This window comes from Nipponia nippon, unplaced genomic scaffold (assembly GCF_047370975.1).
Source record: "Nipponia nippon isolate SJK-2023a ecotype South Korea unplaced genomic scaffold, ASM4737097v1 scaffold_1, whole genome shotgun sequence".
In the NCBI taxonomy this organism is placed as follows: domain Eukaryota; kingdom Metazoa; phylum Chordata; class Aves; order Pelecaniformes; family Threskiornithidae; genus Nipponia; species Nipponia nippon.
In genome coordinates this window covers 15,795,444-15,819,690 of record NW_028262290.1, presented here as the reverse complement: position 1 = coordinate 15,819,690, position 24,247 = coordinate 15,795,444, and the positions used below count along the sequence as shown (strand labels likewise).

Genomic DNA, 24,247 nt, shown 5'->3' with positions numbered 1-24,247 from the left:
AATAATAAGCAGTCTCTTCTGTTTTGAACCGTTAGGAGCAAACGTGCCAGGGGTAGAAATAAGTCTTTAGAGAGATCGCTTAGATTAAAGAGGCTTGCGCCGAGCCAGCGTGAGGGAGGTGCACTTTCCTCCCAAGCTGCAGAAGTAGAAAGGCAAACAGTGGTTTGACTGTTTCCAGGCAAATCAGGCTGTTTTAATCACCTTCCTTCTCCCTTTCAGCGTGCCCAGGCGAGCACCTGCGTGCACATTGGTGTGTGGACCGCTGCTCTTGATCCTGAGCCAGCAAGTGGGAGAGCACGCACCCACTGTGTGAGCAAAGAGCGTATCACGGCATCAAACATGGAGGGGAAAAAAGAAAAAAAAGAGAGGGAGGCCCAAACCCCCCAATCTGACGCGCTCAGCAAGTGGCTGTTTGGCATATTAGTGACGCCACTAGCGCTAGGAAAGCAGCTTTCTCTTGCAGTGGGTTTATTGAGAAGATTATTAAACTCCTCTCATTTAAAAACATTTGGCAGAGACTTCTGCATAGGTTGGGAGGACATTTTTGCCTACATCCACTTCCAACAGAGAAAGGAGAGTTTAAGGGGGAAAAAAGCAAAACCCCACTGACTTTCCTGATGGCTGCCAAAAAGGGTCTTGAAAGAGCTTGCCTTGTGAGTGAGAGGGACACCAAGAAGTACTCCTTGGCCCTAGACAGGTAACACAGCTCTGTTTCCTTCACTGCCATTGCTTTGTCTTTGAGAGCAATATGAGATCACCGATCTGCCGACGAGCTGCTGAAGTCAAAGTACGAGGAGTTTCACAGTGCGTACAGGGAACATCTTTCATTACTTTCAAAATGTTTTGTTTGATTTTTTCCTTTCCAAACTTTCTTATTAAATGTTTGATGCATTTACTACACAGCAGCTTGATGTGTCTGCATCTGTGATGGATTGGACCAATCTACTGTTGAAGCAAGTGTCTCCTGCTATGTATTTTATAAGCTTAGTAGATTTATTGTAGGATGCAAAACCTCATGGATTATGCTGCAATTTTAGGCTGAATTATAATAGTGCTATTGACACTATGTTTGATTCAAGGTTCCTTCATGCTTGAATGTCTAAATAATCTATTTGGTATGAAAGAAATGCGATGCTGTTAAGGACTTGATCCTGCAAAAGTTTATTCATGTGGATAGCCAATCAGACTTGAACCTAATGTACCTCTCGTGAGCCAGAGGTCCTGTGAGCAAATGCTCGCTTGAGTGAGGAAAGACCCTCTGAAAACATGTGCTGTAGCTTGGGTTAAAAATGAGTATAAACGTCTATCACAAAATAGTTTTGCAGTTGAACTTGTTTTCATTCTTCCTCTTGACTCAGACCAGCAAGTATTTTTAAAAGAAAATAGCTGCTCAGTTACAGCTTAGCACCTCTTGACATTTCCATTATCTCATTGGTTTTCAGGTTATTTATTGCTTGGCTCTCTTAAAACGTGTGGGACAGAAACTTGGCATAAACACTGTCAGTTCAAATGGAAATCTGTCTCTCTGTGTTCTTATAGTGGGGTCACTGCCATCATATTTTAGTAATTTGAGTGTCTGGGTTATTATTTAAATATTATTACATGGCTCCGTAAATATACATGGCACTGTCCAAAATTACTTTTGTGGTAATATTTATATTTTAAAAAATCCCATATGATTCTGCAATTCATTTTAGTTACTGAAGAATCTCAGAGCTTCTTTGATAGCTTGCAATTTTGTGGGCACAGCTTCAGTGGTTGAGGTCCTTTGGCCCCTTGTCAGCTCTGGACACAAGGACATCTCTAGATGAAGCCTTTACACAGTGTGGGAAGGGGTGCTCTGAGAAAGGAATAGTTGTTAGACTGCTTCTTGAGGAAGCCCTCAGTTTCCCTAGATTACCAGGAACAGGGAATATTGCCAGTGAGAAGAGGGGCAGGATGCGCATCAGGGGCAGTAACCCCCAGCAGCTGATCCTCCCATCTAAGAGCTGACTCACCTTCTAGAGGAGTAGATTTCTTCCTGATAATTATTTCTTTAGGTTGAAGTTAGTTGGGGCAAATCAATGCAACAATTGCAATTGTTGGGCTGATTGCTGCAGATATTCCCAACAGCCCCAGTGCTAGAGGGCCAGGGTCAGGAGGGCTCTGTAGCAGAGGTCCTGAGGAGGCTGAGTTATGGCAGTGGCAACACAGCTCCCCAGGAGGAGAAGGACTTTTTGTCCAGGTGTGTGGCTTTTGTGCTGCACCTCTTCTTGGCTTTTCTTGCCAGGTGAAGTTTGATTAACTGTACAGCCTAATTACTCTGTTCCAGCAATAACCAGAAATGGGGGCTGAGAGCCGGGGACTCCCTCCTGTTCGGAAGAGCTGGCAGCTCAGAGGAAGCCCTCACCCTGCTCCCCCTCGCAGCCCAGCGACCTGGGGTGCCAGCCCAGGGGCCGGAGCCAGCGTGGCGGTGGGGATGCAGCCTGCTGGGCTTGGGCTTGCACAGACTGGCTGCGTGCACAGCTTCAGGTGTCTTAAGCCGATCAGTAGCAATAAGCTCATCTTAGCCTTTGGTATAAATTACCACATTTTTCCATTCCCTGTGTGTAGGCTTAATGAACAGCTCTAATGCTTTCAGCAGAATTTATTATGCACACACATTGCCGATTTCTTTGCCATCCCCCAGCCTCTTTTTAATAAATGCCATTATTACAATACACAGGGAACAAAACTGTTTTTATCTTAACCATGTGAGTAAGAAGTCTGAATACAGGCCCCCTTCCCTGCACACAAGGCTGTGGGGGAGAGTGTTTTGTACATGCCAAGCCGGTCTGTAGTCACTAGCGGGTTTGGATGCATTGAGGTCTCCCATGCCAAACTTGAAATGCTTACAAGGGTGTGGGCTTTAACTGAGCTCTGTGAAAATCAGGTCAGCTGTAGGCTTGTAGGATAATTCAGGTTGGAAAGGACCTCAGGAGGTCTCTGGTCCAACCTCCTGCTCAAAGCAGGGTTAGCTGAGAGAACAAACAAGGTTGCTTGGGGCTTTATCTGGTCTAGTCTTGAAAAAAATCTCTCAGGATGGAAACTGCATGACCTATCTGGGCAATCTGCTCCAATACTGAATTATTCTCACAGTCTTTTTTTTTCCTTATGTTCAGTCTGAACCTCTCTTGTTTCAATTTATGACCATTGTCCTCATCCTTCCTCCATGCACAGCAAGAAAGCTCCATCTTCTCAATAGCGTCCTCAAAAATATTGGCAGGTTGCTGTTAGGTGCCCCTGAAGCCACCTCTTCTGTAGGCTGGACAAGTCCATTTCCCTCAGGACAAGTGCTCCAGCCCTCAATCATCCTGGTGGTCCTCTGCTGAACCTGTGCCAGTTTATTGATCTTTCGTGTGCTGGGGACTCCAAAACTGGACACCATATTCTACATGTGGTCTAAGAAGTCTGTCCCAGGTGCAGGACTTTGCATTCATCCTTGCTGAATCTCATAAGGCTCCTGTTGGCCCCTTCCTCCAGCCTGCCTATGGCAGCCTTGCCCTCCAATGTATCAGCTGCACCCTCGACTTGGCATCATCTGCCAACTTGATCAGGGAGCACTCCACCTCCTCCTCTAGGTAATGAACAAAGATATTACACAGGACTGATCCCAGGTTAGGACACCACTTCTCACCAGCCTCCAGGAAGGGTATGAGCCATAATCATAACAGAGTCTGAAGCTGGGCACTCAGAACCTCCTGCCTTATGCAAAAATGTTGTCTGTAAGGCATATCAAGTGAGATTCATATAATCTCTCTTTAACTTCAGTCTGAATTAGGGGTCTAAGGTAGTTCTCTATGGTCTTTTTACAGTCAATGGTGGTGGTAGGAGAGGATAAATTCTTCAGATGATTAATCATTTGTTATGTTATTTTTTATTTGTTATCACCTATCTAGTGATCTGGATAACCATTTATCAAAGACTAGGGAAAGTCTTGACCAAATTCCTGAAGTTTCCATGAATGAAGACAGGCCTGATGATTTTACTTCTTGCTGACAATAGATCAGTGTAATATTGACCAGAAATATTCAATATCTCACTTCATAAATCAGTATTGCATCAGATTGTACCAACTGTGAACTAGATTTTGGCTTGATGTAGCATGTATTTCTGGATTCCTGATCATGTTCTTTATATGTCATTATAGTGGGATTTTCAATACCATCATACAAGTGAAACTCGAGGCTTCTAGTCTCAAGGTTTTGGTTTTTATTTTATCTCTGAGACAAGAGGTAAGAAAAAAAAAGGGGGGGAGGGGAAATGCTGAAAGCAGGAAAGATGTGTAAAAACCTTAGGGCTTGTCTTCATGTAAGTTTTGTAACACAAGGCGTTAATGTGACCTGTAGTTATTCCTACCTATCAGTGAAGCCTGAGGCTTGTAATTGATTCCTGTCTGCCAGGCTCATACCAGTAGGCAAAAAGTTTGAAGTGAGCCTGGGAGACAATTTCTTCAGGTGGAGACTGATTTTCTATAACAAGCATATAGGGAATATTTTCTTCTTTTTCTGCTTTCCTGCAGGTGATATGAAAACTCTTATGGGATAGAAGAGTCCTTCCTCATCAAATAAAAGCTTTTCACCACTCCTTGTGCTTTGCAGAAGTCGATGCTCAGGAAAACCTTAGGTGTTTCTTGTGACTTCTGAAGGGTTTTGGCTGTGGGCCCTGTGGTTATGTGTCCTTTGTACTGGCTTGCCAGCTGTCTCCAGCAGCACACAGTATCTTAGGGGACTCATCAAAACGCATCCCATTGCTTTTGCCCTCGTGTTAGGTGACATGAGGACCCTGTAGAAAGGACTGTGTCTGCCCAATACTGGCCATACGCCATCTCCATTATGCCCACTTCAGTTATGCCCACTTCATCTCAGAAAGAATATTACAACCGAGATAGTAAGAGGTATGAAACAGAAATTAAATAACTAGGACACCAGCTCAGGAAATTGATGGTTCAGGGGTATAACAATGATACATAAAATCATGAATGATGTGATGAAGGTAAACAGGGAATGGTCATTCATTATTTCTAACAGTACAAGAACTAATTAAAATATCAGGCAGGCAGCTTAAGAGTAACAAAGGATGCATTATTTTTACACAAATCATAATTAAGCTGTGGAACTCAACACTTTCAAGTCAGCCAGGTTTGTGGCAGAAAGACCTGTAAAGGGCTATTAGACACAAGCTCTGGTTCAGCCACCTCCCAGCCTCCGGATTTGTGCAACTGGGGAGCAGTACTGCTCTGGACATGTTCCTTTCTGGTACTTTGTCCTTACGTATTCCCTTGTGCTCATGATGGAGTTTGGATACTTCACTACATGCACCTTTGTCCTAACTCCATGCAGGTATTGTTATACCGTTATGCAGAAGGAACTTTACCAACAATACATTTATGCATATGTGACCAGGCCCTCAAAATGAGAATAAAATAACCATGGGACAAATTCCCATCTACTAGACATCTAAATGTATGTAAATATATAAATATTTGCTTTTGGTTTGTGCCCGCGATAAGGAAAAGGAGAATCTGGACAGCCAGGGTATAAACAGGGTCTTAAATTACTTGGAAATATTGAAGATTGGTACATTAGTTGAAATTGGAGTGGTGCCAGCATAAGGAGGTGACTATGGCTTTGATAAGTTTTTCTCTGAAGGCAGTTTCATTATCCTTTCAGGCACCAAAAAATTACTATTTTCCCTTGTGAAAGAGATGAACTCCTGTGGGAAGTGCAGCAATTCCACATTTTGCTCTTTTGACTGGGGATCTCATAATGGTCTAGGAGGACGGCAATTATTCCCATCAGCCTGCAGATCAAGGCACCCAACAGATCAAGTGAAAACAAACAAAAGGAAGTTGCAATCAAAAGCTCTTGCTAATGATTTGTGTGGAATCTGCAATATGTATTAATATTTTCTCCTTCCCCCCTTCTGGGCTTGACTCCGTAGAAGCCTTTCTGTGACATTCCCCTGACTATCTTTTTTACAAAGGAAAGAGAATTTGAAATGGAGAAAAGATTATTTTTTAATCTGGGACCCTGCTTGCAGTGTGCTGGTGCAGAGATCTGATGCTCAAAGGCTACATCTTGCTCTAACACACTCAGAAGGGGTTTATGGTTTGACAGAGCTGATCTCTGCACCTTAAGCTTTTGATTCACATATTTATAAAACTGTCTCTTAGATTCTTTTAATTAGTGGCAGGCTGCTTTTGGAAGAAAAAAAAATGGTTACGCATGGGAGCTGTCAGGAGTCTTCCTAACTCATGGGGCCAGATGCTGCTCTGGGAGTTCAAAGGGAGCAGTGAATGCTCGCCACCTCTGACAACCAGGTCACTTTTATTTAGGTACCCTTTAGGTAGAAAAATGTGACAATTGTGGGTTTAAGCTGTCTCTGTTTGCTTTTGCATCTGTTCAATGAGATCTGTGGACAGTGCCTTCCTACCCCTCAGTGGTACTCTGAGGTTTTGTTAGCTGATGGAGAGACTTGAAGATTAAAAAAGGGAGGGGGATCACAAAGCGACCTATTTTGTTAACAGCAAGAAAAGGATTTGATGGCTCAAAAATCTGCAGGGGTAATTCTGGCATCCCTGCCCTGACAGGCTGTTGAGCTGATCATGACTCATGTTGTTAAGATGATTTTAATGTTCAATGCCAGCTGATGAAAATTGAGTTAAAGGGAAATTAATTTTACATGCAAACTATAGAAAAGCATTGGAAGTTAACTCCAGAGAGGGATCACGAGAAAGAAAAACTTGCATGCCCTGATCTCCAGGGGACAGCGAGAGAACTACAGTATTTTATTCAGCCATCTGGAAGGAATCAATTTGTGGTACCTTCTGAGTCTAATTCATCAGGAAAATATTGTACATAAGTGACACAGTGCACATGAGGAGCCTCATGAATGTAAAACTAAAGGACTGGAGAAGGACTGGCTAGTGGGTACCCTGGCTGCCAGATGGGCAGCCCATTCCCCAGTCAGTCCAGCTCCCATTTATTTGTGGTTGTGAGGAAAATAAAGGAAAACACTGACAAAAGGACTAAGAAAACTCACTGTCTCCAGGCATCAGGCATTAAATCTGACCAGTTGCTCTTTCATGCAAGCTCCTCACGTACAGGGGGAACTGGTAAGCAAACAGAGACCACATGCTAACCTGGCTGGGAAACAAGCTGACTCAGGGGAACATGTTGCATCCTTGGAACATCTCAATAATATTTACAAAACCAAATCCACGCTGATTATCTACAGTTGCAGGGCTTGATTGCCAAGGTGGGTCAGCTCTTCTCCTTTCACCAGTACCTCCACAGTGCTGATGAACACAATGAGGGGCCGAGGCATCCGCAGCTCTGTGGCTGCCTTTGCCTCTCGCCCATCGGTGGGGTGCGGGCTACAGGGAACCTGGCAGGACTTTGGACCTGCTGAGCAGCTGCAGACCCCTCAGGCTGCCCAAAAAGGCAGCTGGAAAAAGCTTGTGACTTCAGTGTGATTTTTTTCTTGACATCAACTGCTGCAGATTGGCAGCCACCGGCATGATTTCTTTCCAGTGAGATTTTAGGCATCTTGACACTTCCATAAACAGTGCTGAAACACTACAGAAAGTCTCCAAGAACCATGTACCTCCCCGAGCACAGGTCTTCTTCACGCAACTGAAGAAACAACTCTTCCTGGTCCCAAAGGAAAGTCCTTAGTCAGAATGAGGAAAAGAGGCTGTTATTACTGGGGGAAGCTAACTCCACGTCATGCCCCCAGCCTAATTTCAGACTCAGAAACAGCAGTGGAGTTTGCTGCATTCCCAGACAGGCTTGTGGACTATGCCCCTGCACATACAGACCTCAAATAGCTGTAACACATGGTTATATGGAGGTTACGTCTGTGCATCTGGGCCAAATTTGCCTTTTGATGCTACACGGTGTGCTCCCAGAAGTCTCAGTACACAGCAGGGGATGTTTTACCAATGGAGGTATCACATTAGGAGCAGCTGTGGCAACAAATGTTGTATCTGGAGAGACATAAAGCCTCCTGGGACAGGGTTTTGGTTTTTTTTTTTTTGTTTGTTTGTTTTTTTCTGTTTGGGCTCTTCTCAGTTGAGAGGTAGGGAGGAGGGAACGTTCTTGCTTACCAAACCACGCTGGGGCCTCCCCTGGGGGAGTCTCTGGGCTGCTCTAGTGAAAGCACCAGATGTCTTGGTCATCCAGGAGCTCCCACAGTTGCAATGCAATGTGCTCAGCCCTGGACCTCTCTACCTTCACTCCATATTTCCTATGCAGGAACCCTGAGAAGAACAGCACTGAGGTTTTGTGGCAGAGCAGATTTGGCTGGGAAATCACCTTGTGATGGAGCAATGCTCAAAGAGCCACTTTCGCTGAACTTCTTGCCTTTCTGTGAAATCAGTGGCACAAAGGGGTCAGCATACTATGGAGAACTGATTTCTTTGATTTTTTAAGTGTCTTTGAAACTTTTGGGCTAATACTTTCTATACTCAGGCCCTGCTGGAAGATTGATAGTTTTTGTACATATGTTGAAATTTGAGATAAAATAGTTCTGCATGCAAAGAGAGGAGAGAAATATCTTTAGTCAATTATATGTGAGAAAAGGCTTTTTTTTTAATAGTCTTCCTGACAAAACTGTTGGGAATAAAAAACTGAATTTTTCCATAGAGCTGTCTCCATGCTATGCTGAATTTGGTTACTATTTGCATGAGGTATGACTTCTTGAAAATCATGCGGTATGCATAAAATACACAGCCTAATAAAGTCACTCTGTGTTTCATAAAATGCTAAATGATGTAGGAGAGCCCAAAGAGCTGGGAAACACAGCCAGAGCAGTCATTTCATGTGCAGCTCCCTCCTGCAGAGCCCTGCTTGTGCGAGCAAGCCCCTTCTATGACCTGCTCCGCTGTTCCCAACGCTGCTTTTATCCTTTGAAAGCATTAATTACATAGTTTCTGGGGCTGCAGGGCTAGACGCCCAAATAACCAGGGTTTTTCTTTTTTAACCTTCTGTTTCTTTCAATCCTGAAGGATGAGCCGGCATCAGAAGAATTTAAATGAAGAGAGGCAGCAGCAGGAAGCAGAAGATACTGAAGCTAATCCAGCGTATCACTGTCACAGCTACTCACAGGCCTATGAGAACAGAAAAAGGGAGCAGCATCAAGCCAGGAGGAAGCTCTGTGTAGCATCAGTAATTTGCATCTTCTTCATGGTTGCTGAGATTACAGGGGAGTATGTTTGCTCAAAGAGAGCTCAGTTTGGTGCCCAGCACAGCCGTATTCATGCCCTTTTGCAGCTACTCTGAGTGCAGTGACCCACGATCCACAGACATGAACCCACCTGCGATAAAATAACTCTCTTTTCTCCCCAATCTTTAAAAGAATTGTGGTTTTTTTTAAGTAAAATTATCAAAATATTTTCATATATTCATTTAAGGATTGCATCTGGGTAGGAATACAAGGATCAGTTAATGGTGTAAACTGCTCTCCTAGGTCTCCTTTACATGGCTAGCATGTCTTAGCATCATGTCACAAAAGGTTTCTAATAAATTGGGTTACACTTTTTGGAAAAGATTAGAAGATTTTACATGTTTATCCAGGCCAATGAGACCTCAGCACTGATGAAGGCTGCTAGCAGCAGGATCTGATATTAAATGCAACAGTCTTTACAAAATCCAGGGAAATCCAGGGCCAGATTCACCATCTGCTTTTCTTCAGTTAAGTCAATGTATTTATACCAGGGCACGTTTATCTTTTAAATTGGCCTGCTGGTGTGTCTCTGGGTCAATGAAAGATTATTCCCCTGTCTAATTAGCTTTCACTTCTGGACTTATCCTACAATATCCAATATAAATTTTTGGCTCACTCATAGAGCATTAGCTTTCATTTTGTCCCATCAACTGCTCTCTGCATGGCTTCTGTGATATTTATACCCACCTGACAGTTCCTGGCTCTCTGATTTCCCCTTCTGCATGGTGAGGTGAGGTAAAGTAAGACATGAGGGACCCCACAGGCTTTTGCCACATGTGCCCCAGGGGATGTAACAAAAATCAGCCAGGAAGGCCTGGAAAACCCATGTTTTCCCTGCTTCAGCATCTCTGGAGCCCCAAGAAAATGAAAGAGAAAGGCTTTGTCTTGCCCACAGGTGAGAAGTGGAGGCAATGAAAGAGCCGCTGCATTTCTGCCTTCTCCCCTGGCTGCCAAACCCAGCAGGGACTTCTCCATCTCTTCCCTCCCACGTGCTTAATCTGCGTGAAGCCCCGTTGTTTGCAGGTCACGTGCATTTCCCCATGAAAACCGGTGCATACCACTAATCTCCATGCAGTAATTTCCAGTGCCAGAAGTAATGCATTATTAACAAAACCGTATAATCAGTAGGCTTAAGTCTGGTGAATGCGGCAATCCTAGAGGATAATTGGAAGGACAGATGATATGTTAACTAAATGTTTCATTTTGCTTAATGAATCATACAGCCTTTTTGCAGTGACAGTTTAAGTAACAGGCTTGAAGACCATTTTGCTTCAGACCATTAAACTTTGACAAACCAGTTATTAACTGCAGTTACAGACAACAGTCTGTGGAGATTTTTGTAATTATGAACGATACATTTAATTTTTTTAATCGTTAGGCTAGACAGCCTGTGCCTGATGATTGACCATTGAGTGACTGACAGTTTCTACTGCTTTGTGGTATACAAAGCTATAAACATCCATTGCGGGTAAGAGTAAGTCATAAAGGCCACTTGTTGGGAGTATTGATACAAAGCAATAAAAGCCTATAACTATTAGACAGGCTTTACTCTTGAAAATAAATAACATGTTCTCCTTCCTTCTCCTCTTAAGGTCAAACAGCTTCCATGGGCATTATTATGCTAAACAGAAGAAACAAAGCTGCATCACTCTCAAAGAGGTTGAAAAGTTGTGCTTCTTTGAATCCCTAGATCTTTCCCATGATATTTTTGCTCAAACCATCTGTGCTGGCCCTTACTGCTCTCCCAAGAGGGGCACTGTTGGCTGAGCCTGATACACCAACTGTCTCCGAAAGACAATTATCTTCTGTTCTTCTAATGCAGATCCATCACAACCTCCATAGATTTGGAGATACCAGTCAAAGCGATGACACCCTATGTACAGCCCTGATATAAAAGTGCTTTCCAAGGATTTTTAGTGGCTAAGGACCAAATGTGGATTTCAAAGTACTTTATTTCCATTTGGGCACTAGAAAGAGAGACAAACCCAGCATGTGTCATCATGTCAAAAAGGAATATAAAGACTTGACCAGGTTGCTAAGATAAGCAGACTGAGATCTCAGAAACTCACCCAAGGCATTAGTTATGCCAGCAATACATAAAATAATAATTTGCCAACATTTTTGAAAGACAGCAGGCTAGAAGCAAGCTTTTGTAATGCTGTCCCACAGAACATGGAAATACAGTAGCTAAAATGTAATAGGGTTTTGCAGGCAGCTTGTGCTCTACATATTTGTTTGCTGAAAGATAGCTGATGCCTTGGTTGTTAACATCTGTGCACTGCCAGACAAGCCTGCTTCGCTCTGCTATGCAAAATTGCTTCCCACTTGGGAAACAGCTACCCAGCAAACAGTGAAAGTCTAGGAGCTGTGTCATGACCAAAAAGTATATGTGCATTTACACCTGCTCATGTTCTGGGAAATCCCCATTCTGTTGCATTTTTCATTTTACTGCAAGGAAGGAGATGCCCCCAAATTCTGCAGTCATGCCTGCTCCTTTTTGGGAAGTAACTTTCAGGCAGCTGTAAATGGGATGTACAGGGAGACAACAGAAAAAAATAATATATGCCCTATATGTGCAATATGCATTTTCCTGCGGTGACAAACCATACAGGATTAGGTATTCTAATCTAAAATCTGCATGTGGGAGGAAATTAAACAGACAGTCCATCCTGCTGGCATGAAGATTTTCCATCTAAAAGGAAACAAAAGATGTGTCTACATGTCCCTTTGGCAGTGGTATCTTGCCAAAGGTTTGAATGAGACATTTTACAATGTTTTTCAGGATTCATTGATTCTCATATGGGTTGTGGTCAGGAGAAACAGGTGAGCTGAAATTAATTAAATGTCTGAAGAAGGATGGAAATATATTGCCGAACACAGGCACTAGATGATTTGGCTCTATTATTTCACATTTCCATTTTTCTACATTTCCACTCTGATGAAAAGATTCCCCTGCTGTAACAAGTTGGCAGGAGAGCTTCCTGCCTGTGATCCTTGTCTTCCCCTGCAGCCATCATCAGCTGGGGTAGTTTAGAGCAATCTTTTAGTTTCTTTGGATTTGCCTTTAGCCCTGAGACATGGCTAGAAGCTTTTGGCAAAATAATGATATTTGGCTTACTGGGTAAAAGAAATGTGGTTTCAGATAGCCTAAAATGGCTCGGGTTTTTTTTCCAGAATTCACATGAAACCAAAATCAAATGTCAAATGACATTCAGCCACATTTTTCCAGCTCTAGCAGCAAAATTAAATTGTGCATTACAGATGCAAAATGATAGATTAGTCTTGTAAACAGAACATTTTTCTCTATCCCCTCACCAAAATGTCTGGTTGTTTATCACAGCTCCTCTGCTGGGACCTTTCCTTTTACTCCTGTTTTAATGTTGCCTGTGACAAATAAAAAGTTGGGCATCCAGCCATCCAAAACTCAGGAAGAACATGTTATATTTTCCTATAACAAATAGAAAATTAATACCATAAGCTAGGAGTCTGAGTATTTGTTCATACATTAAAATATTAGCGATCTGTGAAGAGATAGTGGGAGGATACTGGAAATGTGATCCCTAATCCTGTGTTTCACAAAGAAATCTGATATTGAAATAGTTACAATAAAACAGTCCAATAGTGCTATAACCACAGCACTAATGTATCACAACTCTTATTCTGCTTAGGACTTTCTCTCTCTCTCGGACAAAGAAATTTAGCTTATTTCTTTCTATTAATTCATACTTTCACTGCATGAATGAGGTACAAATGAAACTAACTTTGAAGAGTTTTGAGTCGTCTATGATCGCTGAAAATCGAATGTTCCCTTTGATTCACAGCAAAGCAGGTCTCGAGTTTGATCTGGTCAACTCAAACTTCCGACCAGAGCCATGATACAGACACGTGTTCCACACAGGTGGGCAGATTGCCGGGAGCCTGGCGGTGATCACCGATGCGGCACACGTCCTGGTGGACCTGACAAGCTTCCTGATCAGCCTCTTCTCTCTGTGGCTTGCCTCCAAACCTCCCAACAAGCAGCTAACTTTCGGGTGGCACCGAGCAGGTAGCAAACATGTCACAGTATGAACATGTGGAATGGGAAAGGGAAGTCATCATAGCCAGGGACTGAAAAACATGCCAATGTCCAACATAGGTCTGCAGATATTTAAAGATAGTGCACTAATGCTCCCAAAGCCCCCAGGACACATGACAAACAAAGCAAGCCAGTGAGCTTCAAAGAAGTGAAAAGCACAGTCATCTCTTATCTACAAACGTGTCTTTCAGTTCATTATTGAATACAGATTTGGGTTGATGCTAGCTTTGGCTGGGATAACAGCAACTTCCCTCAGTGACTTGAGTCTGAGGAGGACCGAGTCCTCAATCTGCTATAAAATACAAATTTCTATAAAAGCAGCAATATCCATAAAAATGAGGGTCTACTTCATTTATAGAATGATAAAGCAAACCACTAACTTATTTTAAAAAGACAACAATGTTATGTTTGTAGAAATGAGATCTTTTAACATTTACCATTTTCTAAATCCTCTCCCTGCATATCTCTTTATCACTGCTGTTTTTTATCAGATGGAAGCACTGGTTTTAAAAGTTCTCTGTCCTCAAACAAAATCAATATATTTACAGATGACACCTAATACCAAAAGCCTTACAATCAAACACAAGTGCTTTTATAAAAGACATCAGCAAAATGTTAACTATGAGAACAATTTTCTGAGGGTATGATTCTGTTCAAGATTTAGACACCTAAATATCAATGGCTACACATAAGTGGGCACATATAAGCAGAGGGTCCAAGTTTCTGATACATTCAACAGAAATCTAGGCTCCATTCAGCTGTCTAAACATAGAGATCTGGTGCTACATCCCTAGGGTGTCTGAGACTTATGCATGGGAATGGCAGCTGTGGCACAAGACCCACAGGAGACTGCACAGGATGCCAAACACAAGACCAGGGCATCTCAAATGCCACCAAATGCTCATAGTTAAGAAATTAGGATGTGTTCCCAGTCAGTCAATGGAGCAGGGAGCTGTGTGAATCACCATTAATTTGATGCCCATTTTCACAATGGGAGTTTAGACACCTAGCTAACACCTACATGTAGACATTTTAATTTAGCTGCCTCAGTCTGGAAATGAATTCCATGCTGTGTGTCTTAGGGCTCAATTTATTTTTGCTCATATGTAAGGGATTGGTGCTATTTAAAATGTCCTAATGTGTTCCACAAAGTCTCCAGCTGCCACTCTAGAAGACTATGGGTCTTCTACACATCTTGTGTCAAGTCATACATGGAGATGTCAGTGTATCTCAAATGGCTCTAGGTACCTATGCACCTGAACTGAAGACTCAGATGATAACTGGTTCAAGGATGTTCAATATGAAGATCCAGAAGCAGCTTCTGACTCAGGATGTCTGCTGACCAAGGTTGCCTGTAGCTGCAGAATGTACCAGAAAAGACAGATGCCATATCTATTCTGTCTTTATATCGCTCCCTAAGTATATTCTACCAACTCTGCTGGAAACAGCCTGCTGGATAAGGGGGAGGTTTAGTATGACTGAAGTGTGGTTGGCATTATGCTGCCAACACACAGCTGAATTTTGCAGCCTTAGCAAACTACTACTTACAATCAGTCAATCCATAATTACTTTTTGTGTTTATGCTCTCTCAGCCTGGGAATAAAGGAAAGTGATAGAGAGACTTCTCTCTTGCAGATGAGATGGTAGGCAGGTTCAGCAACCTCATGTAACTTCACCCTCAGTCTGTGTTAGATTTTTTAGTTTTTTCTCATTGCAATGCAGAACTTCAAAGCCAATCTTTTATTGCGTTTTTATCCTGGTAGCAAAGAGAGCCCTGCATCAAACATCAGTGGCTATTTAATTGCATTCCATGATAGTTATCCTGTTCCTTGCTTATTTTCCCAGCTTTATTTCCAGTTTAATATGCAGGTGGGTGCCTTAATAGAGTAGCTGAGGGCAGTCAGGTGGGTGGCAGAGTGACTGTGTGCTGACTACCAAAGTCTTGCAGGTGCAGCCCTCCATGACACTGGAAGTTGTTTTTTCACTGCTTTTCTCAGACTGATAGATAGGGTTTGTCATGCAAAGACTGTGTATGACAGGGCTAGGGTTTAGCAGGAGCCATCTGAATGCCTCCTGTCTTCTAAGCAAGAACCAGGCAGCAGAATCAGTCAAGACAGCAGTTCAACACAATCCTTTGGGTGTGTAGCTACTTTCAGCAACATGGCTAGAAGCATAATATTAAAGGAGATTGATAGTATGAGCCAGACCTACTTCCAGGTAGGAAAGCTCTCTTCAATCTCAATTTCTTTATCTCTGGTATGATTCAGAGTTTCCCAAACAATCCTATACTATTGTTTGCTGTGCTCTGTTAGCATTAGCAGTTCTGAAGAAATGTAACTGAGAACATCTTGAGTAAAGCATTTAATACTACTGAACTGGTCTGTAAGCTTAGCTAAACGTTTGCTAAGATTGAAAACTACATTGAAAAGTAATATGTATTTTCACCTGTGTAGGTAAGGATGACCCCTAACATTTTCAGCTGTGGAGTACATGCACACATGCACACAGACATTCATGCAGGTGTTCACAAAAGCTATTGGCTCCTTTCATGGCAATCATAGCATAGCCATCAACACCTTCGGCTGGGCCAGGTTTGCAGGGTTTTAACCTGTAACTTGCAGAAGATATAAACACCAGATTTATCAGGAAATATAAACACCATGCTTTATGTTAGCTTCTCTCTATCTACTTTTAAGCAAAAATAGATTTCCCTGTCAGTGCACTTTCATTTGTTATTTATCAGTTTTAGACAAAATGGTTATTTTGATAAGCATCTGGAGCCTGGACTGCTGCAAAATGTGTGACCCTCATAAAAATATATTCAAAGTCATAAGCTGAGTTTCAGCTGCTTTCACAAACTGACAGTGGAGGTCTGTGCAAGTGCTTTGCTCTTTCCGGCTATCTACTGCCTTTCGCTTTACTGTGAATTTTCATTTTCCTTGGTATTGTCTCTGTTGTGCTCATAAAGTGCCACATTTACCCAGTCAAGTCACATGGCAGTTACTAGTCCCACATCCTATTAAAAACATGCTGCATGTTCATATGAACATCCCCAGACCTCGCCTATGGCAGTGCAATAAAAAGTGGCCTTGGGGACTGGATTTATTTGAGCCCAACTCAGAGCCAATAGAGACAAAATTAAATTTTGCTGCCCCAGGGAAAAAATTACTTCTTTTGTCCTCATCACCGCTGGTGGCACAAAAATGATTTTGTGGCATTGGCAGGATGTCCTATGAGAGAGGAAAGAGAGGTTTTGCTGGCAGGACCTCGTCAGGGGCTGTCACTGACTTTCTGAAGTGTGCAGTGACAAGAGGTGTGGAGAAACAAGAGAGGCTATGGGAGGGGGATTATGGCTGCCAGTGGGTTTAGGTGAGCCGTGCCTCTCTCCTTCCCTCCAACATCTGCTCCTGTGACCAAGATAACCTTGTTGGGGGAGGAGGGCTGGCTCCTGGGGCCTTCAAACCATACTGGCAGGGCCAGGCAACTATGTAAGGTGTGAAAGAATTGCTCTTTTATACTTCCTTACCTTTATAACTCCCTTTGCTCCTCAAAAAACTCCCCAAACGATCTTTTTCGTCTCTCCAATTTCTCCAAATGCCACGTGAACTCAACACTGGAATGGGCACAAAAGCAGGAGCAGGTAGAACAGGGTTAGGCCACCACATGCCCTGGGCAGCCACTGGATTTGCTATGACCAGAAAGGGTTTTGGCCCATTCTTTGTGAGCATCAAGGCTGACAATACACAAGAAGTAACTCTGCTGGCTATAAAGCTCACAAACCTGGAACTATTACCTCAATCCCTTAAAATTTCTTACATTTCTGTTATGACTCCTGTTAAAATCAGATTTTTTTAATTCCTAGAAATTCTGGGAGCTTTGATGTCTATGATAATCGTTTGGATAGTGACTGGTGTGTTGACATATTTGGCTAGCATGAGGCTGCTACACCCTGATTATGACATTGATGCTACAGTGATGCTCATTACCTCTGCTTGTGCCGTGCTCGCCAACATCCTGTAAGTTACTTGGTTTTCCTCTCCATCTAACTTTTGAACCTTGAACCTGCTCAGGTATTTCAATAAAAAATGATAGACAGATATTGGCCTCAAAAATATTAAGTGTTTATGAGTTTCATGAGAATATGGAAAAAGGCAGAGAAGAGAGATCCTGCTTCTCATTGAAGGCTGCAGTTACTCTCCTCCTTTCCATTAGCTGCCACACCGGGAAGGGAAATTATAAATGCACGAACTCCAGGAAAAGATTAATCTCCATCTCACTTTTTATTAGATGTTAGAACATTCAAGAACCCTACAGAAAATAAGACTTTATTAATTCCCCTGTTCACAGACTTTCTTGTTTGTACAAAAAACACTGAATCACCTAGGAATTATCTGCTTAACCACTCTGTATTTTTACCTAATGTGTCTGATTTTACTGTTCAGCATTCAGAAGTGAGAGGATTGATGATGTGTGTGACATCACTGCTTTCAGAGATGCAATAACCCCACTGATATTTGCAGCTTTGCATCTCTCGCAGACTAAGCCTGATTCTGCACCAGACCAGCCACGGGCACAGCCATGGGGCACAAGCCAGGGAACACACGTCGGCCCCTCCGGAAAAGGCAGCTCTGAGCAATGCCAGTCTGCGGGCAGCCTTTGTGCATGCCATCGGAGATCTATTCCAGAGTATTAGTGTGCTAATTAGTGCACTTATCATCTTCTTTAAGGTTAGTTTTATTAGTTCACTTGCCTTTCTTGCAATTAAGGATAACAGTTATTTTCATAGCATTGTGACACTAGGTACTATGTAAATATTTTCTCTTTCTTAATGATATACATTGTAATTTAGTCAAAGACAATTATACTTATTCTTGGGAATTGAAATGACTGTTGAGAGTGTAACGTTTCTTGGTGTTTCAACTGCAAGGAGGATACTTTCGTGTCTCTCTCTTTGACTATAGCGCCTTCATTCCCTGTTCTGAGGCTCCCTAACTGGCAAAGGAGGTCAGCACTCATTCTGTACTAGATGAATGGAATATATTATTCTTTGAGATTAACTAATTAAAAATGGCAATAACCAACAATAATGAAATTAACAAAGTGATGTGTTCATATTTTTCTAGCCAGAATACAAAATAGCTGACCCAATCTGCACATTTGTGTTTTCCATCTTTGTTTTGGCCACCACCATCACCATTTTAAGGGATATTTTGATTGTGTTAATGGAAGGTAGGACCTGATTCCAGAATCAATACAGTTATATTTTGTTTTTTTCTCTCTTTCTCCATAATGCTTATACTCACTGACAAAAGTATAATAGCACACTTCTGTATCAGTTTCCAATATTCTCATAATTCTGATCATACTTTAAACCTAATTACAATTTTAATCAATCAAAACTGTTTTCTACCATTGCACTAGAAGATTTATACATATGCCAGCTTTCATAAAAATCCGTGTACTGGTGTTTTGCTAATGAACTCCCAATGTGTTCCTAAAACTGAGTTGCTTTTGTTTGTCGTATGTGTAACATTGCTTTTTATCACCCCTTTGGCGTATGAGATGCCTACTCACTTTGTTCATTGTGTAATTCCTTTACCCATGTGAAATACAAGTCTTTGCCAAAGAAAACCCCAAAGAAAAGAAAAAGACTGTGCTTTGAACTGTGTCTGTGAAATAGGCTGAGTGCAAGAGGCAGAAGTTTAAAAGATTTTTAGTTAAGCCAGTCCAGAAAAGCAAGCTGATGGAGCTTTCCAGTCACGTTCAGGTGCAAGGGCATAGGCAATTCTCAGCACATCAGCAGCAAGAAGAACTAGGCTTAGCAATACTTAATCCTGTCAGCTATGGGCCTGAACATTTGATTTGCAATGCCAAATGACTTGAGCAGTCACAGAGGCATGTTTTTGCCTTCCTTACACTGAATAATATAATGCAACCTCTTTCTCAGCTATGAAGACATAAGGATTAAAGGGAAAAGTAGCTCTAATGGTGTAGGTTTTGAATGGATAAGAGTTACTCAGTGTGACTGTCTGCATGGCTATCTACTTCTCTCTTTCACTTTGCACCTACTTCTGTTTCAAGAAAGAAAATTTCCAGTATTTTTTTTACAGTAAAGCTTCATTCTTGGTTTGCTTTCAGTGATTATGAGATAAAGATACATTTGTGTAGAAGTGTACCTAGACAGAGGGCCACAAAAATGATCAGAGGGATGGAACACCTCTCCTATGAGGAAAGGCTGAAAGAGCTGGGGTTGTTCAGCCTGGAGAAGTGAAGGCTCCAGCGAGACCTTATTGCCGCCTTTCAGTACTTAAAGGGGGCCTACAAGAAAGATGGGGACAGTCTTTTTAGCAAGGCCTGCTGCGACAGGACAAGGGGTAATGGTTTTAAACTAAAGGAGGGTAGATTTAGACTAAACAGAAGGAGAACGGATTGCCCAGAGAAGTGGTTGATGTCCCATCCTTGGAAACATTCAAGCCCAGGCTGGATGGGGCTCTGAGCAACCTGATCGAGTTGAAGATGTCCCTGCCCATTGCAGGGGCGTTGGACTAGATGACCTTTAAAGGTCCTTTCCATCCCAAAGCATTCTATGATTCTGTCATTCTAACTGGCTGTATCTTGGCTGCCAAAAAATCAGAAGATCTCTTGATTACTGAAAAAAAAATCAAACTACCAGGAAGGCCTGGCAGCCCCTGACACTCAGAGGTCTCTTTCTGAGAGCAGTGATCCCCAGATTCCATAAGCAGTACTGACATGCCAAAATTGCCAGTGCTCTGTTCCCCTCTGCAGCAAGCCCTTTTACACTGTTCTTCTGGAGAGGTCTCTGAAGCCAGTCTCCTACCTCCTAAGTAGTATATTCTGCCCAGAATTTTCTAAAGGGAAATTGGATGTTGGAGCTGGTATTGGAGGTGGCTCTTACCCCATGCATCCCGTCTGTCCGGGGATGTCAGCCACACAGCCCCTGTGAGTGACTGTCTCATGCAGGCACTCACTCTCCATGGTTTTCTCTAAAGAGCATGTGCATCTCAGCATCATATTCTACTAAGTCAGTACACCATATAGCATATCATTCTTGTAATAAACTGATAAGACGAAGCATACAACACTGAGGTCACTAATGATTACAAATAGTTATCAGTTGTGGTACGAAAGACAAAATTAATCAATACCGTGCTTATCATTATTATACTTCATAACTGGTGCCATTAAAAATATGTTTCAGTTTACGGATCCAAGTGAAGCATGATGTGTGTAGCGTTCACGTGGGCATAGAGGTGCATTTCCAAACTCCCAGGTCTCACTCCAGGGAAGATCTGTAGTTAAATTCCTTGGTCAAATTTGGATTTAGATTAAACTCTGAATTTCATGTTGCAACTCACCCTATCACAATTGTCCTCACTCTGAATGAGGGTCATCATCATCATCATCTTTTGTAAGAATGCTAATCTAGGAAAGCAACCACTGATCTCCTCAATAACTAGACCTGCTATCTAATCTCATCTAAGATTCCTGAGTCAGACCATTTTAATCTTTATGTTTGTCTTTCCCTCTCTGCTAAACAGATGCTTCCCTATTGTGTAAATGTATTGAGGACAGAATCCCTCAGAGATGCTCAGGTGATGCCATAAAATCTACACTCACAAAAGATGTTGGTGCAAAACTGGATGTGATCTGGCGAAACAGCTCATTTCCCTATGTAAACTGGACCCTCAGAGCATCTCCTAAGACATGCATGAGTCTCATTCTTCCATGGAGAAGGCTTTCCAAAGCACTGAATATTTTTATAAAAATTATATGTCTAAATGAATAAAGGTTCATGTTGCATTTTCCTGTAATGATCATCATTCTTATTGCTTCAAAATTTTTTTCCCACCAATTTCTCCTTTTAAGGAACATCAAAAGGATTTGCTTATGATGCAGTGAAAGCAAGAATTTTAGCAGTTGAGAAAGTGGAGTCTGTTCACAACCTTCATCTTTGGTCTCTGACAGTGAATCAAACTATTCTATCTGCTCATGTTGCCACAGGTCAGTAAATTTCTGTAAACAGGGAGTAAGTATTCAGCTGCTGCCTGGTAAAGGTCAGTCTCTCCTGATTGGGATACAACTGACTGTATATCTGTTGCTTGTTAAAACAAATGTCATCATTTTGTTTGAAAAATAACAACAACAACAAAAGCTCTTAAATCCTCCTCCCAGAAATCTTGCCAAAACAACATGGACGTCTACTTAGCCCAAAACTTGAAAACGGCAGAGATTGTGGAGCAAGGAAGTAAATTACAAGGTGTTTCAAATAAATTAGAAGACTTAGACCCAGGCTGGATTTTTCTCACAATATCAAATAGACTTTGGAGTGGATTTGTCAAACTTGAAAACTGTTGATCCCTATAAGAAAAACTTACAGGGCAAATCTGCATTCCTGATGCATCTCTAGCTGTAAAACAATCTTTAAAATGTAGCTTGGAGCATAGAGGTAACTCCAGGGGAACAGTTCATCTTTAAAAATAATTTTTTTAAATGTAGTCCTTATCCCTGTTGACAAATTATCTGCTATCCAGATCAATTTTCTTGTTTATCTGTTTGCTTTGTACATGTTAAGGTTTATTTAAGAAAAAAATTCCACCTGTGCTTGGCCAAGAATGGGTTCGGAGGTGAAGTCCTCCATGGAGTCCCTGCTTCCCCAAAAGAGTGGGTCTATCAGCCACCCGAATCACTTGGCACTGTTGCTACTCCCTGTCTGGATGAACTAATCTTTATTAAGTATTCCTGCTTTCCTCCAGTCTTCTGCCAAACTGAATTTCTTTGGTGATTACTCTTAGCTCAGCTCTTGCCAAAATTGCATATTCCAACCACATTTGAATGAACAAACTTTTGCTGACATGCAAGTTCCTGAAAGGAGGATAAAAAGGGCAAGAAGCACTTCTCAAAACTTCTTGTTGGAAGTTTGTGAATAGTTTCTGTCAGTAAACACTTACTCTTCTTTAAAGTATTATATTATATGCATTTTGATTATTTTCTGCTTGCTATCTATAGCAGACACAGCAGACAGCCAGAAGATTTTGAGAGATATTACTGAAGCCCTGTTTCAGCACTACAGCTTCCACTCCATCACCATTCAGATTGAATCAGGAGAGGATCAGAAACGAGATTGCATCTTCTGTCAAGAGCCCAGGGATTAAAGGGAGCAGTATGCTATGCAAAATAACGATCACCCCTCTTACAGGTCAATGGAGACTATATGTGCTGGTTGTATGTAATTGATTAACAACAAATGGTAATTAACTGAACTAAAAAGCCCTGCCACTGCGAGCAGTACATGGACCTTTATTTGTTGATACCACCTACCAGGAGAGAACACGTATTATGTCCATCCATCAGCTAGATTACCTGTCCATCAACGGTTACTTTCAATTACAAGAGAAAGTATCTAAATTATTCTTGACTAGAGCAGCAGATTGGCACTAAAGCAACATTTAAGAGTGCCTGTTTGTAATCACAGGTAACAAAAAACTAATCAACCTTCAAATTACCAGCAGACCAATTATCACAAAATGTAAGGAAATGTAGGTTTGGTGTTTGCAAAGCTCAACACTTACTCAGGATAAAAGAGAAAATTTAAATTAGCAGAAGGGATGAAGAGATCTGGGAAGGAAAGAGATGGTGGCATGTGCTTTCCCTGCCTTTTGGCAGACGCTCCTTCTCCTGAATATTAAGGGCACCAGATGTGCACCATATTCTGCAGTGTGCATCACAAGAGGATTCACTCCATTCACATTTGGCAAATAGCTCTTTGTTTTTTAGCTAGCCCTATCTATTTTTCAGCTAACCCTCAGCCAAACTCTTTTCTGCCAGACATAGGAAGTATTCTCTACTATCAAGACAACCCATAACTCGTATCGCACTGCATCATAAGTTGAGATGGAACGTTTGTAGTGGATTTTTGGGTGTCCGTGTCACACGGTATCACTGGGTCGTGACAATAAAACAGACCAGGTGCTCCTAGAAAAGGAAAAAATAATTAGGACAAGGAAAGACTGTGGGCCATCGTGAACATCATGTCTAGTGTCCTTCATAGTATGGCCTGTGGGGTGTTATCCAGTGATGCTACATCCCCAAAGTTATATCAGATAATTAAAAAAACATTTGGCATATCACACAGCCATTCACTGTACAGGGAAGGGACATGCCTCTCCTTCAGGCAGCTAATCCCCAGATTCCTTTACAGGATGTGTTAAATCTTCCTCTTCTGCATACCTGGTAATGGTTACTGCAGAACTGGGAACAAAGAGTCAGGTCTTGCTGCAGTGCCTCTATTTTTGACCAATCAACTGATTTAAACTCTCATCTGTTAGCAAAAACAAGGGTTGCACTTCAAAATGCATGCCCAACTGCTTATTCACAAAACAACTTCCGTTCTGCCCTTGGCCATAATAGTGCAGTTTCACTTTCCATGCAGAACTAGACGTAATGTTTTCCCATTCCACAATCCTCACTCCCACAGCTGTAGGGCTCATTTTATTAACAGGTTTGTTAGAACAGAATAAAGTATGCGATACCGTGTGGTACTGAGTTTCTAGGCTGACAGCTGGAAAGAGCACTGTGTTATTAAGGTATAAAGAGGCCTTGCCTTTTAGGGAATTCAGTTTTATTTGCAATAGGTTCACATTAGTTTTCTACTTTATCGTCCTAAGGAGATTAGAATTTATTATTAGGGGCTTTTGGCTATGGATAATACATAACTATGTGATGATAGATTGATGTATTAAGCTGGCATTTGTTATCTGGTAGGGGAACAAGAAATTATTCTGCTTTGTGGAGGCATCCCAGAAGATCTTAGGTAAACCTCCCACTGAAATCAGATAAAGTATTAAAACACAACACCCGCTAAGAATTTCATGAGTATCTCATTATTTACTGGCTTGAAAGAACTGA

General features: G+C 41.9%; 1 protein-coding gene across 1 annotated transcript; it reads left to right on the top strand.

The window, feature by feature from the left end:
- Positions 1-617: 617 nt before the first annotated feature.
- On the top strand, positions 618-22,494 carry SLC30A8 (solute carrier family 30 member 8). Its single transcript, XM_009471109.1, has 8 exons — positions 618-697; positions 9,029-9,233; positions 13,153-13,291; positions 17,184-17,337; positions 17,859-18,048; positions 18,445-18,550; positions 21,209-21,343; positions 22,349-22,494. Exons 1-8 carry the CDS (start codon positions 618-620, stop codon positions 22,492-22,494), a joined length of 1,155 nt encoding a protein of 384 aa, XP_009469384.1.
- Positions 22,495-24,247: the final 1,753 nt, after the last annotated feature.

Coding starts and splice junctions, on each gene's coding strand:
- SLC30A8 (XM_009471109.1), top strand. CDS start 618: ATGGCTGCCAAAAAGGGTCTTGAAAGAGCTTGCCTTGTGAGTGAGAGG. Junction 13,292..17,183: donor TTTCGGGTGGCACCGAGCAG/GTAGCAAACATG, acceptor TTTAATTCCTAG/AAATTCTGGGAGCTTTGATG. Junction 17,338..17,858: donor GCCGTGCTCGCCAACATCCT/GTAAGTTACTTG, acceptor CATCTCTCGCAG/ACTAAGCCTGATTCTGCACC.